The sequence below is a fragment of the Euleptes europaea genome, chromosome 4, assembly GCF_029931775.1.
Source record: "Euleptes europaea isolate rEulEur1 chromosome 4, rEulEur1.hap1, whole genome shotgun sequence".
In the NCBI taxonomy this organism is placed as follows: domain Eukaryota; kingdom Metazoa; phylum Chordata; class Lepidosauria; order Squamata; family Sphaerodactylidae; genus Euleptes; species Euleptes europaea.
In genome coordinates this window covers 60,920,475-60,937,349 of record NC_079315.1, presented here as the reverse complement: position 1 = coordinate 60,937,349, position 16,875 = coordinate 60,920,475, and the positions used below count along the sequence as shown (strand labels likewise).

Genomic DNA, 16,875 nt, shown 5'->3' with positions numbered 1-16,875 from the left:
TTTAGTTTCAACAATTCTGTAATCTTTTCCCCAAATAAGTATTCATAGTTGTTTTGATTCTTTGTTCTAGTAAAACTAAAATGTAACCATAAACTAGAATGATTTACTGGAGATCTGTTATTCTTAACCCTCCTCCATTAGAAGACAGTTCAGATACAGGGCCTACACAATGTGGTCATTCACAAATAAAATTTCTGAATCAATACATATTCATATAGTTCATGTACAATTAACACCATGGATTTTTCCTCCATAGAAGAGCCGTTTCTATGTTATTGCATCTCCCTACAAGTGATCAGTTCAACCTGAATAAATCTTGGCGAGTTTTCGAAGACGGGCGCCTCTTTTCTATTGTAATGCAACAGTGAGACAGACTGCATTCAGACAGCCATGAATTCAAATTTGCTTAAGGAGGCAATTTCTAATTTTGCAGCTTTTAGAATAGTGAATAGCTGGCTGACTGTCAACAAGCCTTTTCAGGGATTTTCTGCACCAGCACTACTAACGGCTGATTCTGAGACTGCTGTTTATATTGTTTAAAGAATATATCTCTGAGCGGGCATTTCTGAAAATGTTAAGCTGACAGTTTACTGCTGCTTCCTTTCCCCCCCTTTTAAGGTCTATATTCACATTGTATTATTTCTATAAATTGTACTTTTCCCAAGGGGATATTTATGGTTGCCAGGTTCCTCTTTGCCACCAGTAGGAAGTTTTTTGGGTGGAGCCTGAGGAGGGCAGGGTTTGGGGAGGGGAAGAACCATACAGTCCAATTGCTATACAGTCCAATTGTCAAAGTGGCCATTTTCTCCAGGGGAACCGATCTCTATCAACTGGAGATCAGTTGTAATTGCAGGAGATCTCCAGCTATTACCTGGAGGTTGGCAACCCTAGTGATATTTCAGATTTCATTGTTAAACAAGGCAGGGCCGAGCTGCTGTTCTACACCTGACAAACGTTATCTTATATTTTTCCAAGAGGGAGACTCCGTTTTTATTACATTAGTGCTATTTTGTGGAATAATTGGAAAATACACAAGAGGCATGAAATACTTTCCCTTATAATTATTTAATTTTTGAAACCAGTGAAAACCTGAGAAGTAGATAGCACAAATCAAGTTACCCATTTCTGCTGCCGTGTCTGTTGATCACAGCCATGTTTGTTTATTTGTTTATTTATTTATTATAATGTTTTTATCCCACCTTTCCTTGTTGTTCAAGGTGGAGTATAATAATAGTTTTAAAACATTTCCAATGAAAAATAAAATAAAATAACAAACTCCAAATCTCTCCCTCCTCCCCCTTAAAAGAGGCGTACCATTTAAACCCCATCAAAAGCTCTGGCAAACAAGCAAGAATTCCATCATTGGCTAGAAAAAAAGATAACATGGTATGGTCCTATTTCCCTACACAAATTAAGTAGAAAATTAGATTCATATTTAGACTAGAAGCCCTGGATACTTGCTTCTTCTTTTTTAAAAAACAAAAAAAGTGTGAATCCAGATCAGCTAATGGGCGAACTAGGCACCAGGTTGCATGCCCAAATTACAGGTAAAACCCAGCCAACCTAACTTTGTCTCTCCATGTGAGGTGTGAAAGGAACTCATTTGTTTGGTAACAGCTGGGCATAGCAAGATACTCAGCACTATGGCAGTTAGGGTTGCCAACCTTCAGGTACTAGCTGGAGATCTCTTGCTGTTACAACTGATCTCCAGCCGATAGAGATCAGTTCACCTGGAGAAAATGGCTGCTTTGGCCATCGGACTCTATGGCATTAAAGTCCCTTCCCTCCCCAAACCCCACCCTCCTCAGGCTCTGCCCCAAAAACCTCCCGCAACCCTAGTGACAGTGAGCCTGGCCAAGAGTGAGTAGTAAACATCTGAGCAGGGCTTAACAGGCCTTAGGTTGTGGCCTTAGGTTGCTTTTTTATATTTCTTTTATAATGCTTCTTTCAATTATGTTTATAATATACATTTTACATTTTCTTTCTCCTTATAGTATTTGGGATGTATAGAGGTCCTACGCTCCATGAGATCTCTTGACTTCAATACTAGAACTCAAATTACCAGGTAAGCTGAGGTACAGCAAATACCTTCCCCCAGTTGTCTTTTGAACTACTTGTCCCAAATAAACACGTCATCTGAATGAGAGCTCAAAAAGCAAAGACTGTGTTTAGCCTATTATGTTTTGCTTTGATTTGCAGTAGGGTTGAACCTCCCGGTAGTAGCTGGAGATTTCCCACTGTTATAACTGATCTCCAGCCGATAGAGATCAGTTCACCTGGAGGTTGGCAACTAGGCTTGCCAGGCCCCGCTGCTCCACCGGCAGGAGCTTCGCGGGGCCGTGGCTTTAGTGCGCAATGCGCGTGCGCACCTGTGATGGTGCGCCCGCGTTCGATGCGCTACATTACTTTTGGTTTAACCCGGAAGTGACGGGGATGCTCTAGCAATCCTGCCCAAAAACTCTATGGTTTCCATAGAGTTCCAAGCTGGGTACTCACTTTACCAAGCTTGGAAGGATAGAAAGCTGAGTCAATCTTGAGCCGGCTACCTGAAACCGATTTTCATTGGGATCAAACTCAGGTTGTGATCAGAGCTTTGACTGCAGCTTACCACTCAGCACCATGACGCTCCCTCAAAGGTCAAGATGGCCCTGGAGAGGACCCTGTCCCCTCCCCCTGTCTTTACTGACAGAAACCAAGGCTTAAATGCTGGCAATACTGTTATATGTATATTTAGATTTCAGAATCTTCTGCAAACCTGGGGCTTTTCTCATCTTTATAGAAAGATCTGTCTTGTCAGCCCAAGGCTTCAAACTCTGGATTTAAATATCCACAGATGAGGCTATGTTGAGAATGATATATACTGATATGACAACCATTAGCAAGTACATAACATGATACTGTAAAGAGCATTTTTCTAAGCATTGTTTAAGCATCCCTGATTTATTCTGGAAAAAAATGTTTCTTAGAGGCTCTTATATAGGAGAGAAAATACAGCTACTTGCTTCATTCTAAGTTTGAACTCTAAGCTTTATTATCTTTTTTGGGGGAGGGGGCATTTTCAAGATGACAAGACATTGGTATCCTAATCTAATATGTTATGCTTCAGATGACCTAGGTTCAAACATCACTTTAGTCACGAAGCCATGGGTCAGTCACTCTGTCTCAGCCAAACCTATCTCATAGAGTTGTTGTGTGGATAAAATAAGGAGGGGAGAACCTCTTATACCACTCTGATATCCTCAGGGGTAGGCTAAAATGAAATGGATAATGCTTCAGCATAGTTTCAAATATTTTGCTATATGGACCGATGGCAATAGGCTTGCTTCGAGGGGAAAATCAACAATTATATTCACGGATAATGCAGTTGTCTCCATGGAGATTAGTTGTGGTTTCTGTCTCTTGGAAAAGCTCTAGCCTGGATTTACATTACAGTAAACAGAGTGAAGTTCAAGAACAAGGCCATTACTGATTCCCCTTTCTCATGGCAGTCCCCTGACCTCCCAAAGGTTGAACCTCAGAGAATTGTGTGGGATGTAATGGGAAGGCTGCACTGGGTGGTGGCAGAAATCACCACCACTCACGTGAGCTTTTGCATGAGTGGAACCAGAGACTGAGCAAGCAAAGGGGGTGATTTCTGTCTGTCCATCTTCTCAGGGCAGCCACTTCTACTGCATCTTATGCCATTTCTGAAGCTGTCCCAACCCTCAGCAGTTGCTTTTTAGATCACACAGGTGGATGCTGTGGGAAGAGGAGGGAATCAGAAAAGATTCCTTCTGTGAAGCTTGTCACCTTTGTAGTAGTTTCCCATCCTTTGATTTTGCTGAGTAATAACAATGGCCCCTCCCCCAATCTTGAATATCCCTGTGAACCTCCAGAAGTTTCTGGGTCTCCTATTTGAAAAATGATGGCCTAAACAAAATAAATTATAGTATTAATATTTTAATATTAGAAATAGGTCTGAATTTGAACTCAAGAGTAGAATTCTTTCAGAATTTTGGGGATGGTATGATTCAAATTCAGATCAAGACTTATATTTTGTGATTATATTATATGACATAATACCACCCAATATGTATTTCTTCAACCAAACAGCTGTCCTTTTGAAGAGGAGCTGTTAAAATCAGGGTCCATAATGTTTGTTCCCATCACTGTTATATAAGCTGTTTATTCTAGAGGTTATATGGGTTTTTTACATGATATCTCTGTGGGCTTTTTTTTGTAGTACAATCAGACTGATCAGATATGGCTTTAGAAAGAGTAAAAAATACTACAGAATCTGTAGAAATGCCTGAAAAAACTATTTTCAGAGATGGATCAGGTTTTGTCAATTATTAGTTTAAGGATGTGGCAACTTTACAAAATGAAGAATACTCAGTTCTTCTGAATTTTTGGTGACTGGTCATTTGTGCATGATTGGTTTATTTCATGATTCTCCCATGATTGTCTCCGTTCTCCGCGGGGGTTATGAGTAATGTTCCCCTCCCTCGGGGCTCAGCTCGCTTCCATTCTGCAATTTCCCCTGGTTTTCCAATCCCTGTTTTATCCCAAAATTAAGTTTCCTTCCAAGATTATCTCAGATCTGAGTAGGTGCATAGTTCAGCCGAAAGTCGATCTTTCCACATCCCAATATGCCCTGATTCTCCACATCCTCTTCCCGCTCCTCCTTCACCCAGCCTTCAGCCATCCCCCTCACAATGCCCCAAGAAGCCATATTGGAGACAGAGGCGGCCATGGTCGGCTCCTTCTCTGGCCCCCTTGCCACTTTCCCTCCCTGCTGCTCTAATGTAATTTCAATGTATCATCAAATTTATCCAAAATACTACCCAAAATCACAGGGAGAGGCAGTGGAGGCTAGGATTGTGTGTTCGCTCTCCCCTCCCCCACATTTGGGTGATGACTTACCCATGGGTGAGGACAAGTGAGTGCTCGATCCTAGGCTCGGCTGGCTCTCTCTGCGATTTTGATTAGTATTTTAGGTGATTTGATGATATATCGATATTACATCAAAGCAGCAGAAATTTTTTTTTATAAATACGGCGAGGCAGCCTAGAGAAGGAGGCTGCTTTTTTTAGTGAGTTTCATCAGTGTGTGTATGATGGAGAATCTCCCAGCCACCCTCTTCTTTTGTGCAATTCACAGGGACGAAAGGAGAACTTTCCTTTATACTGCCTATTCTATTCAGTTTCAGAAGTGTGTGTATGATGGAGAATCTCCCCCACCTTTTTCTTTTGTGGATGCAACTCTGTACTCCATTTTGCAAGAAGGGTTGTGAAGTGGCCACCCAAGGGGGTGGGTGGGGGGTTGATGTTTTTGTCAGAGTAAGTCCTACTGCCAATGACAATGCAGCTTTTTCAAGGGGTGGGGACTCAGGCGCTTCCTGATTTCTACATGTGATTATGCTGTGCTCCTGAGACTCCCAGGACTTTATTCACAATAAGCAACACCCATGCATAAAGTTTTCCAATCTTGGGATATAAAAGTGTGAGACAAGAGAGGGACGAACTAGGGACATACTAACCATGCATAAATGACCTCTGTTTGCTTGTCCCAATCATGGCTGGAAGCAACCGTCATGCAATTTGGTGCAGGACTGAATAAAATTGGACATGTGGTGCTATACCTAACTGACATGTAATTGCCATAATTGTGTGAAAGAATGTGCTGACAAATAAGCATCCAGGTGGCAAGTATTGTTGTCTGCAGCAATAATCTTTGCATGCAGTTTTTATATTTGCAAACAGAGCATTGGTCTGCTCTCAGAATTACATCTTAAAGTCTATATACGTAACATATGGTTCCTAAGTTCGTTTACTTTGATGTCTGAGCTGGAGATATTAGAAAAAGGAAATTTTCTGTACTTATGGCATTAAAAAAATAGTGGGATGTGTTTAGTTCAGAAATACTTTCTCTTATCTATCGATACATTGTGACAAATATGTGAATATGTGCCTGTAAAATGTGGATAATTAAGCTACAAATTGTACTAAGAAGCATATACTCCTTTCTTGTCTGATTCAGTATGCTTTTACAGGAGTTGAGGAAGACTGCCATCCCATTCTCCACCCCCCCCCCCATGCAAATTAATTTATTTCAGCGGGTGTAGACTGGAGGACGTCTGTGTAGAATTGCACTGTAACAGCCTTTCCCTCTTTGTTCATTGCTATTGCAAAGAAATCTGTCAGCAAATTGTATTATTTTGTCACAATTTCCCCTAGCACTTTCCTTGTATGGTTTGTGTTCCTTCTTGATCCCATATCTTCATACCCTTGGGAAAAGCAAATACATTGAGGTGTTATTAATTATTATTATGGTCCTTAGACCAAACATTAAATATTTGCAGTTACATGGCGTACCCAAACCAGCAGTATAAAACAATACATTTGATTAAAACACTGTACAAAATATTACTCTCTTTAAAAACTGGTCAACAATATAAATTTAAACAATCAGTCCCCTCTACAACTTTTCATTTCTATTTAGATTTCCTATAATTAAATACTATTTTCAAAACTTGGCCACTAACTTTGTTTCCTGAGAAAATCCATCCTTAAGAAGGATGTTAACTCTAACAGATTCAGGATAACCAGTGCTCTTTCTTAAAAAAGGGCCAAGAATCTTCTCCCCGTCCTCCTTATAGTACCTACACCTGAGAAGGACATGTTCCAGTGTTTCTGGTTCACCACTGTTGCAGGGACAGAGCCTTTGTGAGAGGGAAGTCTTTTTGAATTTTCCTTCTAATACATTGAGGCAAAATTTACTGTTTAATCTCAGTTAAAGATTTGTTTGTTTGTTTGTTTGTTTGTTTAAATATCTGTCATTATTACTTTAGGGAAGTCCAATATGGCAAAGAAGTCTATATTTCCTTACTATATTACACTATGCAATATAGTGTGCAAGTACAGTACATTTTGTGTCTATGTAATAATAACTATATCATGTTTATGTTGGCAATCATACCATTTACCTGCAGCTGATATCTTCTGATCTAAGTAAATTTAGCATTAGACAGTACTTAGCTGAAATCTAAGCAATGCAACTACATAGCACATAAAATCATTTCACAATATTCCTGTAAATCACTTTTTCAGTGCAAGCAAGATTTACTTTTGGTGAAGTGAAAAGCAAAATAATCAAATCACCCCCAAACTAGCAACGCCTCCTCCCCCACCTACCAACAGGCCAAGGCCTGCTGGCTTCTAGCAAAATTTAGAAAATAAGCCCCAAATACAGCAACTTGTAAGCATCAAGGACTCCCTCCTTATGAATGCGCAGGATCCACTAATAATTGATGTGGTGGCAAGATTTTTACTGAGGGCAGTTAAAGTGTGTGAAAGCTTGTGCAACTCATGAGGCAATTTTAGGGCTGTGAAATGAGTAACTTCTAATACATCGGACACCCTGCTTGGAAGAACACCATGCAGGTGGAGCCTGATGATTGTAACTGGTGCACATGGGAGAAGATGGTTCTTCAGATATGTAGATCCCAGACTGTGATATCCAGCATTTAAATGATAATCAGACTTACTTTGACTTATATGTTCCTGGGGGCCTGGGTGGGGAGTGATGTGAATTGGCCCAGGATAGTTTGCCGTATTTTAAAGTATTAAGAGTTTGAAAATGCTATAAAAAACATCGCTTTAAAAGGGGTTTTGGATACCACGGCTAAAAAATGGTTGGAAGACGTCTTCACAGCTAAAGGGGGCAAACAAAGTGCGAACAGTATTTTTTTCAAACTCTTAATACATCGGTGGGAATACATAATGTGGTAACCCCCAATGACTGGAAATAGGGGCTAGTTGAAATAAGTCAGAAGCCCTTGTTTTCAGATCAGTTCAGTGCATGAAACTCAGCTCAGAAGTAAGTCCGGCTGAGCTATTGCTCAATTGGACTTATTCAGTGTGCTTAAAACTGCAGCCTTTATTTATTAAAAATTATGCCTAAATGAACATTGGTTGCTATTTTACATGCTTATTCAATTTCGGTAGCATTATTTCTCAAGAAATGAAATAAATCTGGTAAATGCTTGGCTACACAAAAAACTCTTGCTCTGACTTCTTTTCCTTTGATGTGAGCATTGTAATGCCACAATGTAGTTGTAGAGTTGTAGAGACTCATACCAATGTGTTCCAGCACCATTCCTAAAGGTAATGAAGGAGCTAAGCATAGCCATTTGTTATAGACATTTTTTTTTCTCTCTCTCTCCAGGGAAGCGATCAGCCTTGTTTGTGAAGCTGTGCCAGGCACCAAAGGAGCCTTCAAAAAAAGAAAGGTATTTGTGTTGTTTCCTTGATAAGTTGATTGTATTACCTCAACTCAGCCTAGGAAGAGGTAGTTGCAATTTATGCCAAGTAGAGAATAGTGTAAACATCATTACAAATGTGCTACAACATTGCTGTAGTTCTATTTTCACATTTACGTTACACAAATTCAGATGTGAAACCTAGTCTTTTCCCAAGGACTTCATATAAATAAAGTGAATAAATAAAATCTTAGATTTCATCACCTTTAGCCCAAACTAAGTTCTTAGGATTGCTAATGCTGAGTTGGGAAATACCTAGAGATTTTGGGGGTGGAAGTTGGGGAGGGGTGGGATCTCAGTAGGGTATAATGTCACAGATCCCACCCTCCAAAGCAGCCATTTTCTCCAGGGAAATTGCTCTAGGTCGTCTGGAGATCAATTATAATAGTAGATCTCCAGTTGCCACCTGGAGGCTGGCAACCTTATATGTACTATTAGATAGGCGTGGTGCCTGAGGCAAAATCTCCCCCACTTCACACACTATGGTAAATATATTATACTTCTGCCAATTTCCTACCCCAAATGTACATCTTCCTCACTCCTCCTCCAGGTCCAGTCTACATGGCCTTCATAGAGCTGTTATATCTGCTCTGAGTTGAAAAGATGCTATGTTTTTTTCCTGAGACTACAATGTTCTCCAAAGTATGATCAGATAACCTCAGCCCTAACCCACCGAGCTATTATTAATTATTTTATACATCACTGTGTATGTTGAGTGATTTACAAACTAGATATCTTTCATTATTATAGCAAAACAAATAGAAATGGGACATGTGATCAAAGAACAAGAGCAATTGTAATTGCTTGACCAGCAGTGCATTCCTGAGAGGAATGCCTGCACCGGGCTTAGGAGGCAACGTGGCTGCGCTGCCTCCTCCCAGCGCAAAAAATCTGTGCAACCCTCAGCATCTGGGTCTTTCCACCGGCATTCAGGCTGCTGATGCCGGCGTTAGCTGCCCGGATACCAGTTCGGGCAGCCTGGATGCCGGCACGACACCTTCCTGGCCTTCGCCCTGGAGGCTCAGGAATGTGCTGTAAGTCCCTAAAAACCTTATTGAGATCTGAGTCTGGCTCTTTCATATGCAAATTTCTGTGGCAGATATAATAGGTGATATTCAACACATATTTACAGTATAAATTAGGAAGGAGATTTTCCTTTGTGATATTTGTTAGAAAACAGTTTATCTGATATAATCATTTATGCTTCTTTGCTGCAGTGTATACAGCTAGAGATGGCGTTTTAAAGACATAATTAATGGTTGTGTGCTGCCTGAAGCATTTTAGTGGATAGCCCTTATATTATTAATTAAATAAAGAAACTAAATAAGAGCGCACACTCTTTCTTAACAACTAAGATACAAATATACAAGAATTGAATACTCTAACCCAGGGGTGTCAAACTCAGTTGAGAGCCAGATATGACATAAATGTCATTTGGTTGGGCCGGGCCGGGCCAGGCCATTCCTTTGCCAGCCCAGATTGAGAGTGGCGGGAGGATGGCTGCCTTGGCTTGCTCGCGGGCTGGATAAAAGCTCTCAAGGAGCCCGATCCAGCCCTTGGGCCTTATGTTTGACACTCCTACTCTAACCCTTTGGAATGTACCCCTTTATAATTCAGATAGGGATCACAAGATTCAATGCTGCTCTATGTTCCTGCAGAAAGCCTTCCCTACACATAAAACCTAATATGTCAGAAAGAAGGCTGGGTCAGAACTGTTTTATCTATCATACTAGTTTTCAATTATAAAGGTTCCCCCCCACACACACACACTCATGGGCTTCATATTGGTTTTCTGAAGATTTTCTTGAATTTGTAAATCAGCTTACTGATAGTATAGGTAAAATATTACAGCCAATGTCGTATAATGGGTAGAGTGTCAGATTAAGATCTGGGAGATCCAGATTTGAATCCCCATTCTGCCATGTAAATTTGCTTGGGGACCTACCTCACATAGGATAAAATGGAGGAGAAGAGAATGATGTTAGCTGCTTTGGGTCCTATTGGGGAGAATAAAATAATAATAATTGTGTGCCATCAAGTCACATCTGACTAATGGTGACCCCTCATGTGGTTTTCAAAGCAAGAGGTAACAAGAATTGGTTTGCCGTTGCCTTCTTCTGCATTGCCACCCTGGTCTTCCTTGGAGGTCTTCCATCCAAGTACTAACTGTGCCCAATCTTTTTATTTATTTTATTTCTGTTCTTTATGCTCACTGACCAACAGATCATGAGCAAAACAAATTCAATAAGTTTAGTAATAAAGAAATAACCAAACATACAGAAATACAAATTCTAAAATATACCATTAAAAGGAAGTAGCATTATAAACCATATATACAAATCAGCTAACTATATGGTTTTCTCAAAGCCTGCAGAAAGAGCAAAAGGACCAAATTGTCCTAGCCAGCTGAATAATCTTTCCATATTGCTGGTTTCCCATGTGAAAACAGCAGCTGTGTGGACTGATTTAAAGTGGCTTCCAGAGGGCAGCCCCTCCCCAATCTTTCCTCAGCATGCCACAACACCTCTGGCATTTTTCCTCACAACCCAGCTATGATATCAGAAGTGAACTGGGTTGTTGGAATCAAGTGCTAAAAAGCAATAAGTACCTAGAGACAAGGCAACTGAGGGACAGGGTTCAGCTCCCCTCACCACTTAGCTCCAGTTTTGTTAACAGGTAGATTCTCACCTCACCACTGGTTTAGTTAACACTATACCTGTGGTCCCCCCCACTGTCCTGTTTAGCTTGGTCCTTTGTTTCCTCATTTCACATAGAAACAATCTTCATTTCCTTTGCTGTACTATTTTCCTTCCTTGTCAAACTGACATGTGCCTTTTGCTAAGTTTAGGCAGCTGCACAATGTTGATTAAAAGGTCACACTCTGGACTAGTAAACCCTCCAGGCTTCAGGGTATCCCATGTAGATTGAGGTGCCATCAAATGCCAATAGAGTACTAACTCAGACGTGTGATTTTTGTCTCTCCCCTTTTACAGCCACCAAGTAAAGCTCTGTCTAGTATCTTGGGGAAGAGCAACCTTCAGTTTGCAGGAATGAACATAACTCTGAATATTTCTACCACCAGCTTAAACCTGATGACACCTGATTCCAAACAGGTCTGTGATTCCAGCATAATTATAGTTCCATGATTCTTATTGCTTGTTATCGGCCTGATTCTTTCTGTGCGGGTGCTCTCTGATTCTGCAGATACTTTCACAGGAACAAATTCATTCAAGTCAAATGAACCATTCATATACTTACACTTCCAGACTCTTGATCTTAAAGTGTTAAAGATACAATAAAATGCATGAACAGGAGCAACAAAGTGTTTTTCTATATAGTGAGACTTCAGCCCGTCTTTACCTCCTCTTTTTGCTGGATTTATCTTCTTAAAAAAAAAAAAAAGCCATTAGTACTGGATGGTTTTCCCCAAACAGAATTTGTAATTTCTTTTTAGTACAAGAATAAAAATTGAAATGAGCCCCCAAACTCAGTTCAAGCAGGTAAGTCGTTTCTTCCTTTTTATGGGCTAGAACTGAGCATCCACAACAATTAGTGTGAGTTTGAGGAACCTTACTTGCCATCCCTTTCATCTTTATTAAACATAAATGTTGTTTCCTTTATGTTGATTATTTGCTCAGTAGGCTCTTTGACCTTAAAGGGCGTCCTGCTGGTGGTTCTGAGGGGGGGGGGAATGAATGAATGTGTGTTCGTTGCAAACTGTCTCTTGGCACAGCAAGTGGCATGTGTGGAGGACTCCCAGCTGTGCTCCCAGGTCCTGCATGGCAGGAGTCAGACTGTGAGAGCACAACAAGCCTTCCCTGCTGTGCAAAAGCCCTGTATTTTCAGCTGAGTACCCAAGAGCCAACCTGAGAGCGTGGAAGGGGGGGGGGGGTTGCCGTCTGAGAATTCTGTGACTGAAGGTTCAGGAATTAATGACTTCAGTCATCCCTTGTTGATGTTGCTGGGCCTTTTTGGTTTTGGCTCCTGATTTTACTCCACGCTACTTACCAGGGGTGTTAAAACCTCTCATTTCATTTTGATTTGTACATTGATTTTTCTTTTCATTTGACACTACATTCATTGCTAGCTTTCCTTTAATGGGAAACACATACAGGGGGCTGCAATCTCTTGGTTGTCCATCTGATTGGCATCAAAGTCCCAGGGTTTGTATCCATTACTCACAGGATCCTCTCTGTGAAACACTTGGCAGAAAAAGAGAAAGGGTACTGCTTATATTGGCATTTTTAACATTTGCTTGCAGAACAGACAGAAGCAGATATTTGGCAGCCCCAGAAAGCAGACACTGTCACAGAATTTGCACAAAGAAGCAACCAGGAAAGGCAGATAGAGAACCAGCATAGTTTAGAGCAGCATTTCTCAACTGGGGTTCTCTGGAACCCTAGCGTTCTGTGAGAAATCACTAGGGGTTCCGCAAGAAATAGTAATGAATAGGCTAATCATAAGTCAATCATATGTAATCATATGTAGGGGTTCCCTGAGACATTAATATTATTTCAAGGGTCCCGCAACGGTCAAAAGGTAGAGAAAAGCTGGTTTAGAGTATTGGACCAGGATCTGGGAAACCCAGGTTTGAGTCCCAAGTCTGCCATGAAAGCTTGCTGGGTGAAAGTCACGCATTGTGAGCCTAACCTGCCCCACCGGGTTGTTATAAGGATAAAGCAGAGGAGGGGAGAATGATGTAAGCTGCTATGGGTCCCCACTGGAGAGAAAAATGGGATATAAAGTAAATAAATCATAAATAGAATGGAGGGTGGCAAGCAGGGCTTGCATTTTGACAGCCCCAGGAAGGACCGTGATCCTTTTGATGTGGTTCTCTGGATGTCTACCGATTTCTGTTCAAAGTGCTCAGCTAGCTTTCAAAATAGCATTACAGTGTAGTAAAAGAAATGACAGACAGTGAGCAGAGAGAAGTGTTTCACTTCAGCAGACACTTTGGGCAAAGAGGCAGATTCGCTGACACTCTTGGCCGCAGTCTTCTACCCAAGCTTCTTTTGAGGAAGAAAAGGTTAAGTAAGAGCCGGAAGTGCATTCAAAGGCATTTGGGTACACAGCAGCAGCAGCCCCAGGAGGAGCCTGTCCCTGGCATGAGCTGTGGTGGAGCAGGAAAGACCCCTCCCAACAGGGTGCCTTAGGAGCAGAGGTGTGCCCACACCCCCAGGCTTTTTAACTTCTTTCCCAGGATCATCGTGGCAGCAGTTGCAGAAGTATTCACCCAAGGGGGATTCTGGTGAGGATGAGATGGTGAGGGGCTTTAGATCCGGGAGGGAGGGAGTTCTCCCTTGATAAGGAGGTCATCCTCATTTTTGAGGCAGGAGTTGATGATGAAATCTGGCAGGCTTTTGTCCCACCCACCACCCCTGTGGAACCTTCAGAGCCAAAGGCAGCCATCCCCAGCAGGCAAGCAGGAGGGCAGGGCTGGAACTTCCCTAAGACCGATTCTGCTGTATAGGAGCACTTCTGTCTGTGGGAGAATCTCCAATTATAACATTGTCTTTGTCTGACAAGGGAAGATGACAGAACATCTCACAGCTTGTGGCATGAAGTATCACGTGATGGCTGGTGGTGGGAAGACAACACAGCATCTCTTCAGTTTGCAATACTTCCTGACATTGGAGGGGTGTGTGTGTGTGCACTTGCCTCTGGGGCCAACTACTACTGACTTCTAATGGAAATGGAAAAGGGAAAGTCGTATTACCTCATAGTAAGAATAGCAAAGTACCAGAGAAAATAATACCTCAGGCAGGAGCAACTTCTTAAAGAATCAAGAGAGACCCCCATAAGCTACTGATGATTTATGGAAACACTGGGAAAGAAATACCTATCAGGAAAAATCTATTTGGGTGCAAGCCCTGCTTGGCTGTGATAATTGGCAAGAGTCATTCCCTACCAGTTCTTCTCCCCTCCCTCTGACTCTGAACTCTGCTTGAACTCCCAAAACTTCACAGGCAGGTGCCAGGATAAAGAATATCATAGAATCATAGAGTTGGAACGGGCTATACAGGCCATCTAGTCTATCACCCTGCACAATGCAGGATCAGCCTAGAACATCCCTGACAAGTGTTTGTCCAGCTGCTGCTTGAAGACCGCCTGTGTGGGGGAGTTCACCACCTCCCTAGGCAGCTGATTCCACTGCTGAACTACTCTTACTGTAAACATTTTTTCCCTAGTGTCTAGCTGGAACCTTTCGGCCCACAATTTATACCCTCCCTACCTGCCCCCATTTTATTTTATAGAACTGCTCTGATTTTTTCAACAACTGGTTGCTGATGTACGCCATTGATATGGAAATATACTATCATTGTTTTAATGTTTTTAATGTTTTAATGATGAGATTGACTCTTTTGTTTGTTATGGTAATGTATTTGTTGTAACCCGCCCTGAGCCCGGCCTCGGTTGGGGATTGAGGGCAGGTTAAAAATTTGAAAAATAAATAAATAAATTGTTGCAAGTCCTATCCTCTGCTGCCAACAGAAACAGCCCCCTGCCCTCCTCCAAGTGACAGCCTTTTAAATACTTAAAGAGAGCCATCATGTCCCCCCTCAGCCTCCTCTTTTCCAGACTAATGCTTTTAGTTCTCCTATTCTTGTGATAATAATGACAATAACAAGTACACTTTTCGTTTCAGTTTTCATTAGTTAGTAAATGCACATCCCTACTATATACATACTTAAGAACACAGTTATAAAGGAAAAAAGATCTCTAGGCAGGTGGCATATCATACTCATGTGGATCCTCTTCTGAACTCTCTACAGATTATAGCAAACCATCATATGCAGTCTATTTCCTTTGCATCTGGAGTAGATGTGGTAAGTATCTTTGGTTGTTGTCTTTCTCCTGGTATTGATGTCAAAGGCTGCTGAACCAGAATATATCTGTCACTTAAATTTCTCAAGGAGACATTGCTAGCTTGATATTTGCTGTTAAACTCTAAGGGAAGCCACTAAAAATGCAGAGTAAAGCACTATCACTCAGTTTAACTTTGCTCACTTCTATAACATACGAAGGAACTGCCAGTGGTATTGAGCTGATAATAACCTCATGATGATGGGGGAGGGGAGATCATAAATGGCATAGTGGTCTGAAAATCAATTGATGGGATCTTATGTTGTAGGTGAACAACTTCTACACTGGCAGAGGTATGATTAAGTATAGTGCATAGCCCTGAATGTTTCCTTTTTGTGCTTCTCTCTGCCCCCAGAGATCAAATCCTAGAAATGTCACTGCCTTTTGATGTTGAATAATGCTAGTTGGCAAGTAGCAAACAGTAGCAGTAATGCTATGATATTTAAATTAAGAATAAAAAGAGACCCCAGCTCAAAACATGCTTTTAATGATTTATACATCATTTCTTGTCAGCTATTAAGTGCCTGAAGATTCTCAGCAGAATTTAGGAACTGTCTCTTTTGAAGTTTTGTATACATTAACACTAGATGGTATCATTAGATTCTACCTGTAGATTCTATCTGTTCGCTCACATACGCATGCACATCACTCACTGACTGTAGCATCTAGGGATGACTTCCAAGAATGAAGCATTCTTGCATGTGTGAACCAAGTTTTCATTCATCCCTTATTTATTAAAATGTATTTATTAAAGTATGTATCGACTGTGTTTCTTCACACATAGTGAGCACCTGGGCTGTTTCCACATGGACATTTAGCCTGCTTTGCCTCCCAAACTGCTGTGGGTTTTAAGGCAACATTGAGAGCTGGTGTTTGGTGGGTGTATTAATTGTTGTCTACTGGTGTAGCCATATGTCTCAGATGAAGTAACATAATGGTGGTGCATGGGGGACCATGAGAGAAGTAGGAGTGCTACTGTAGAAGGACAAGCAAGGAGATGTTTTGGTGCTTATCTGTCCAGTTTCCGTCCCATCTAGAAATATATGGGTGGGGAGGCTTTTATTTTGTCTGCTTCATATATGTGTGTGGGGGGGGGTTAGAAAGATCAAAAAGTACATAAAAAGCAAGAATAAGATAATTCCAAACCAGACACATTATATCAACATGATATATTGTATTTTGTTTTATCTGGCAAGGGCCGTAGTTAACAATCTATCTATATCAACATGAAACCTATAACTAATATCAGTAAAAATCTCCCCCTCAAATCCAATCCAGCACTTCTTTCCTTACATATTCCAAGGGAAAATTCCTATTCCAAAATTCAATAAAAGGAGACCATCACAGAGCAAAAATGTTCTGAGCTTGTATCTATTTTGATGATTCATATTTTATCGTAGAAATGTTGTCCATCAGCATAATGAACCATAATTTTTGATACCATGTTTCCACTTTGGGTAGAATATGTTGTTGTTTCTATTTTGTTGTTGTTGCTAGTATCATTCTAGCTGATGCTAGTAAATATAGCACAAAATACCATTGTTTTTTTGGAAGCTGATGTAAGTTATATCCCAATACATTTATTTCCGGTAGCCATGGTAATTCTATGCCTATAATATCTTGTATCCCTTTCTGTGTATGTTTCCAGAATTCTTTTAAAAAATGTTACTTCTTCTTAAACCTTGGTGGTAGGGCAGATCTCATGCGAGTTG

The 16,875-nt window shown here is 41.0% G+C and overlaps 1 protein-coding gene across 2 annotated transcripts in view; it reads left to right on the top strand.

Moving 5' to 3' along the window:
• Positions 1-16,875, top strand: part of SHC3 (SHC adaptor protein 3) — a 44,638-nt gene that overhangs the window by 11,935 nt on the left and 15,828 nt on the right. The window contains exons 2-5 of one of the 2 annotated variants that reach the window (XM_056848526.1): positions 1,995-2,065; positions 8,206-8,269; positions 11,293-11,412; positions 15,073-15,126. In XM_056848526.1, coding sequence (XP_056704504.1) covers positions 1,995-2,065; positions 8,206-8,269; positions 11,293-11,412; positions 15,073-15,126 — 309 coding nt within the window. The remainder of the gene's footprint in view (positions 1-1,994; positions 2,066-8,205; positions 8,270-11,292; positions 11,413-15,072; positions 15,127-16,875) is intronic. The other variant, XM_056848527.1, reaches the window with a different exon arrangement.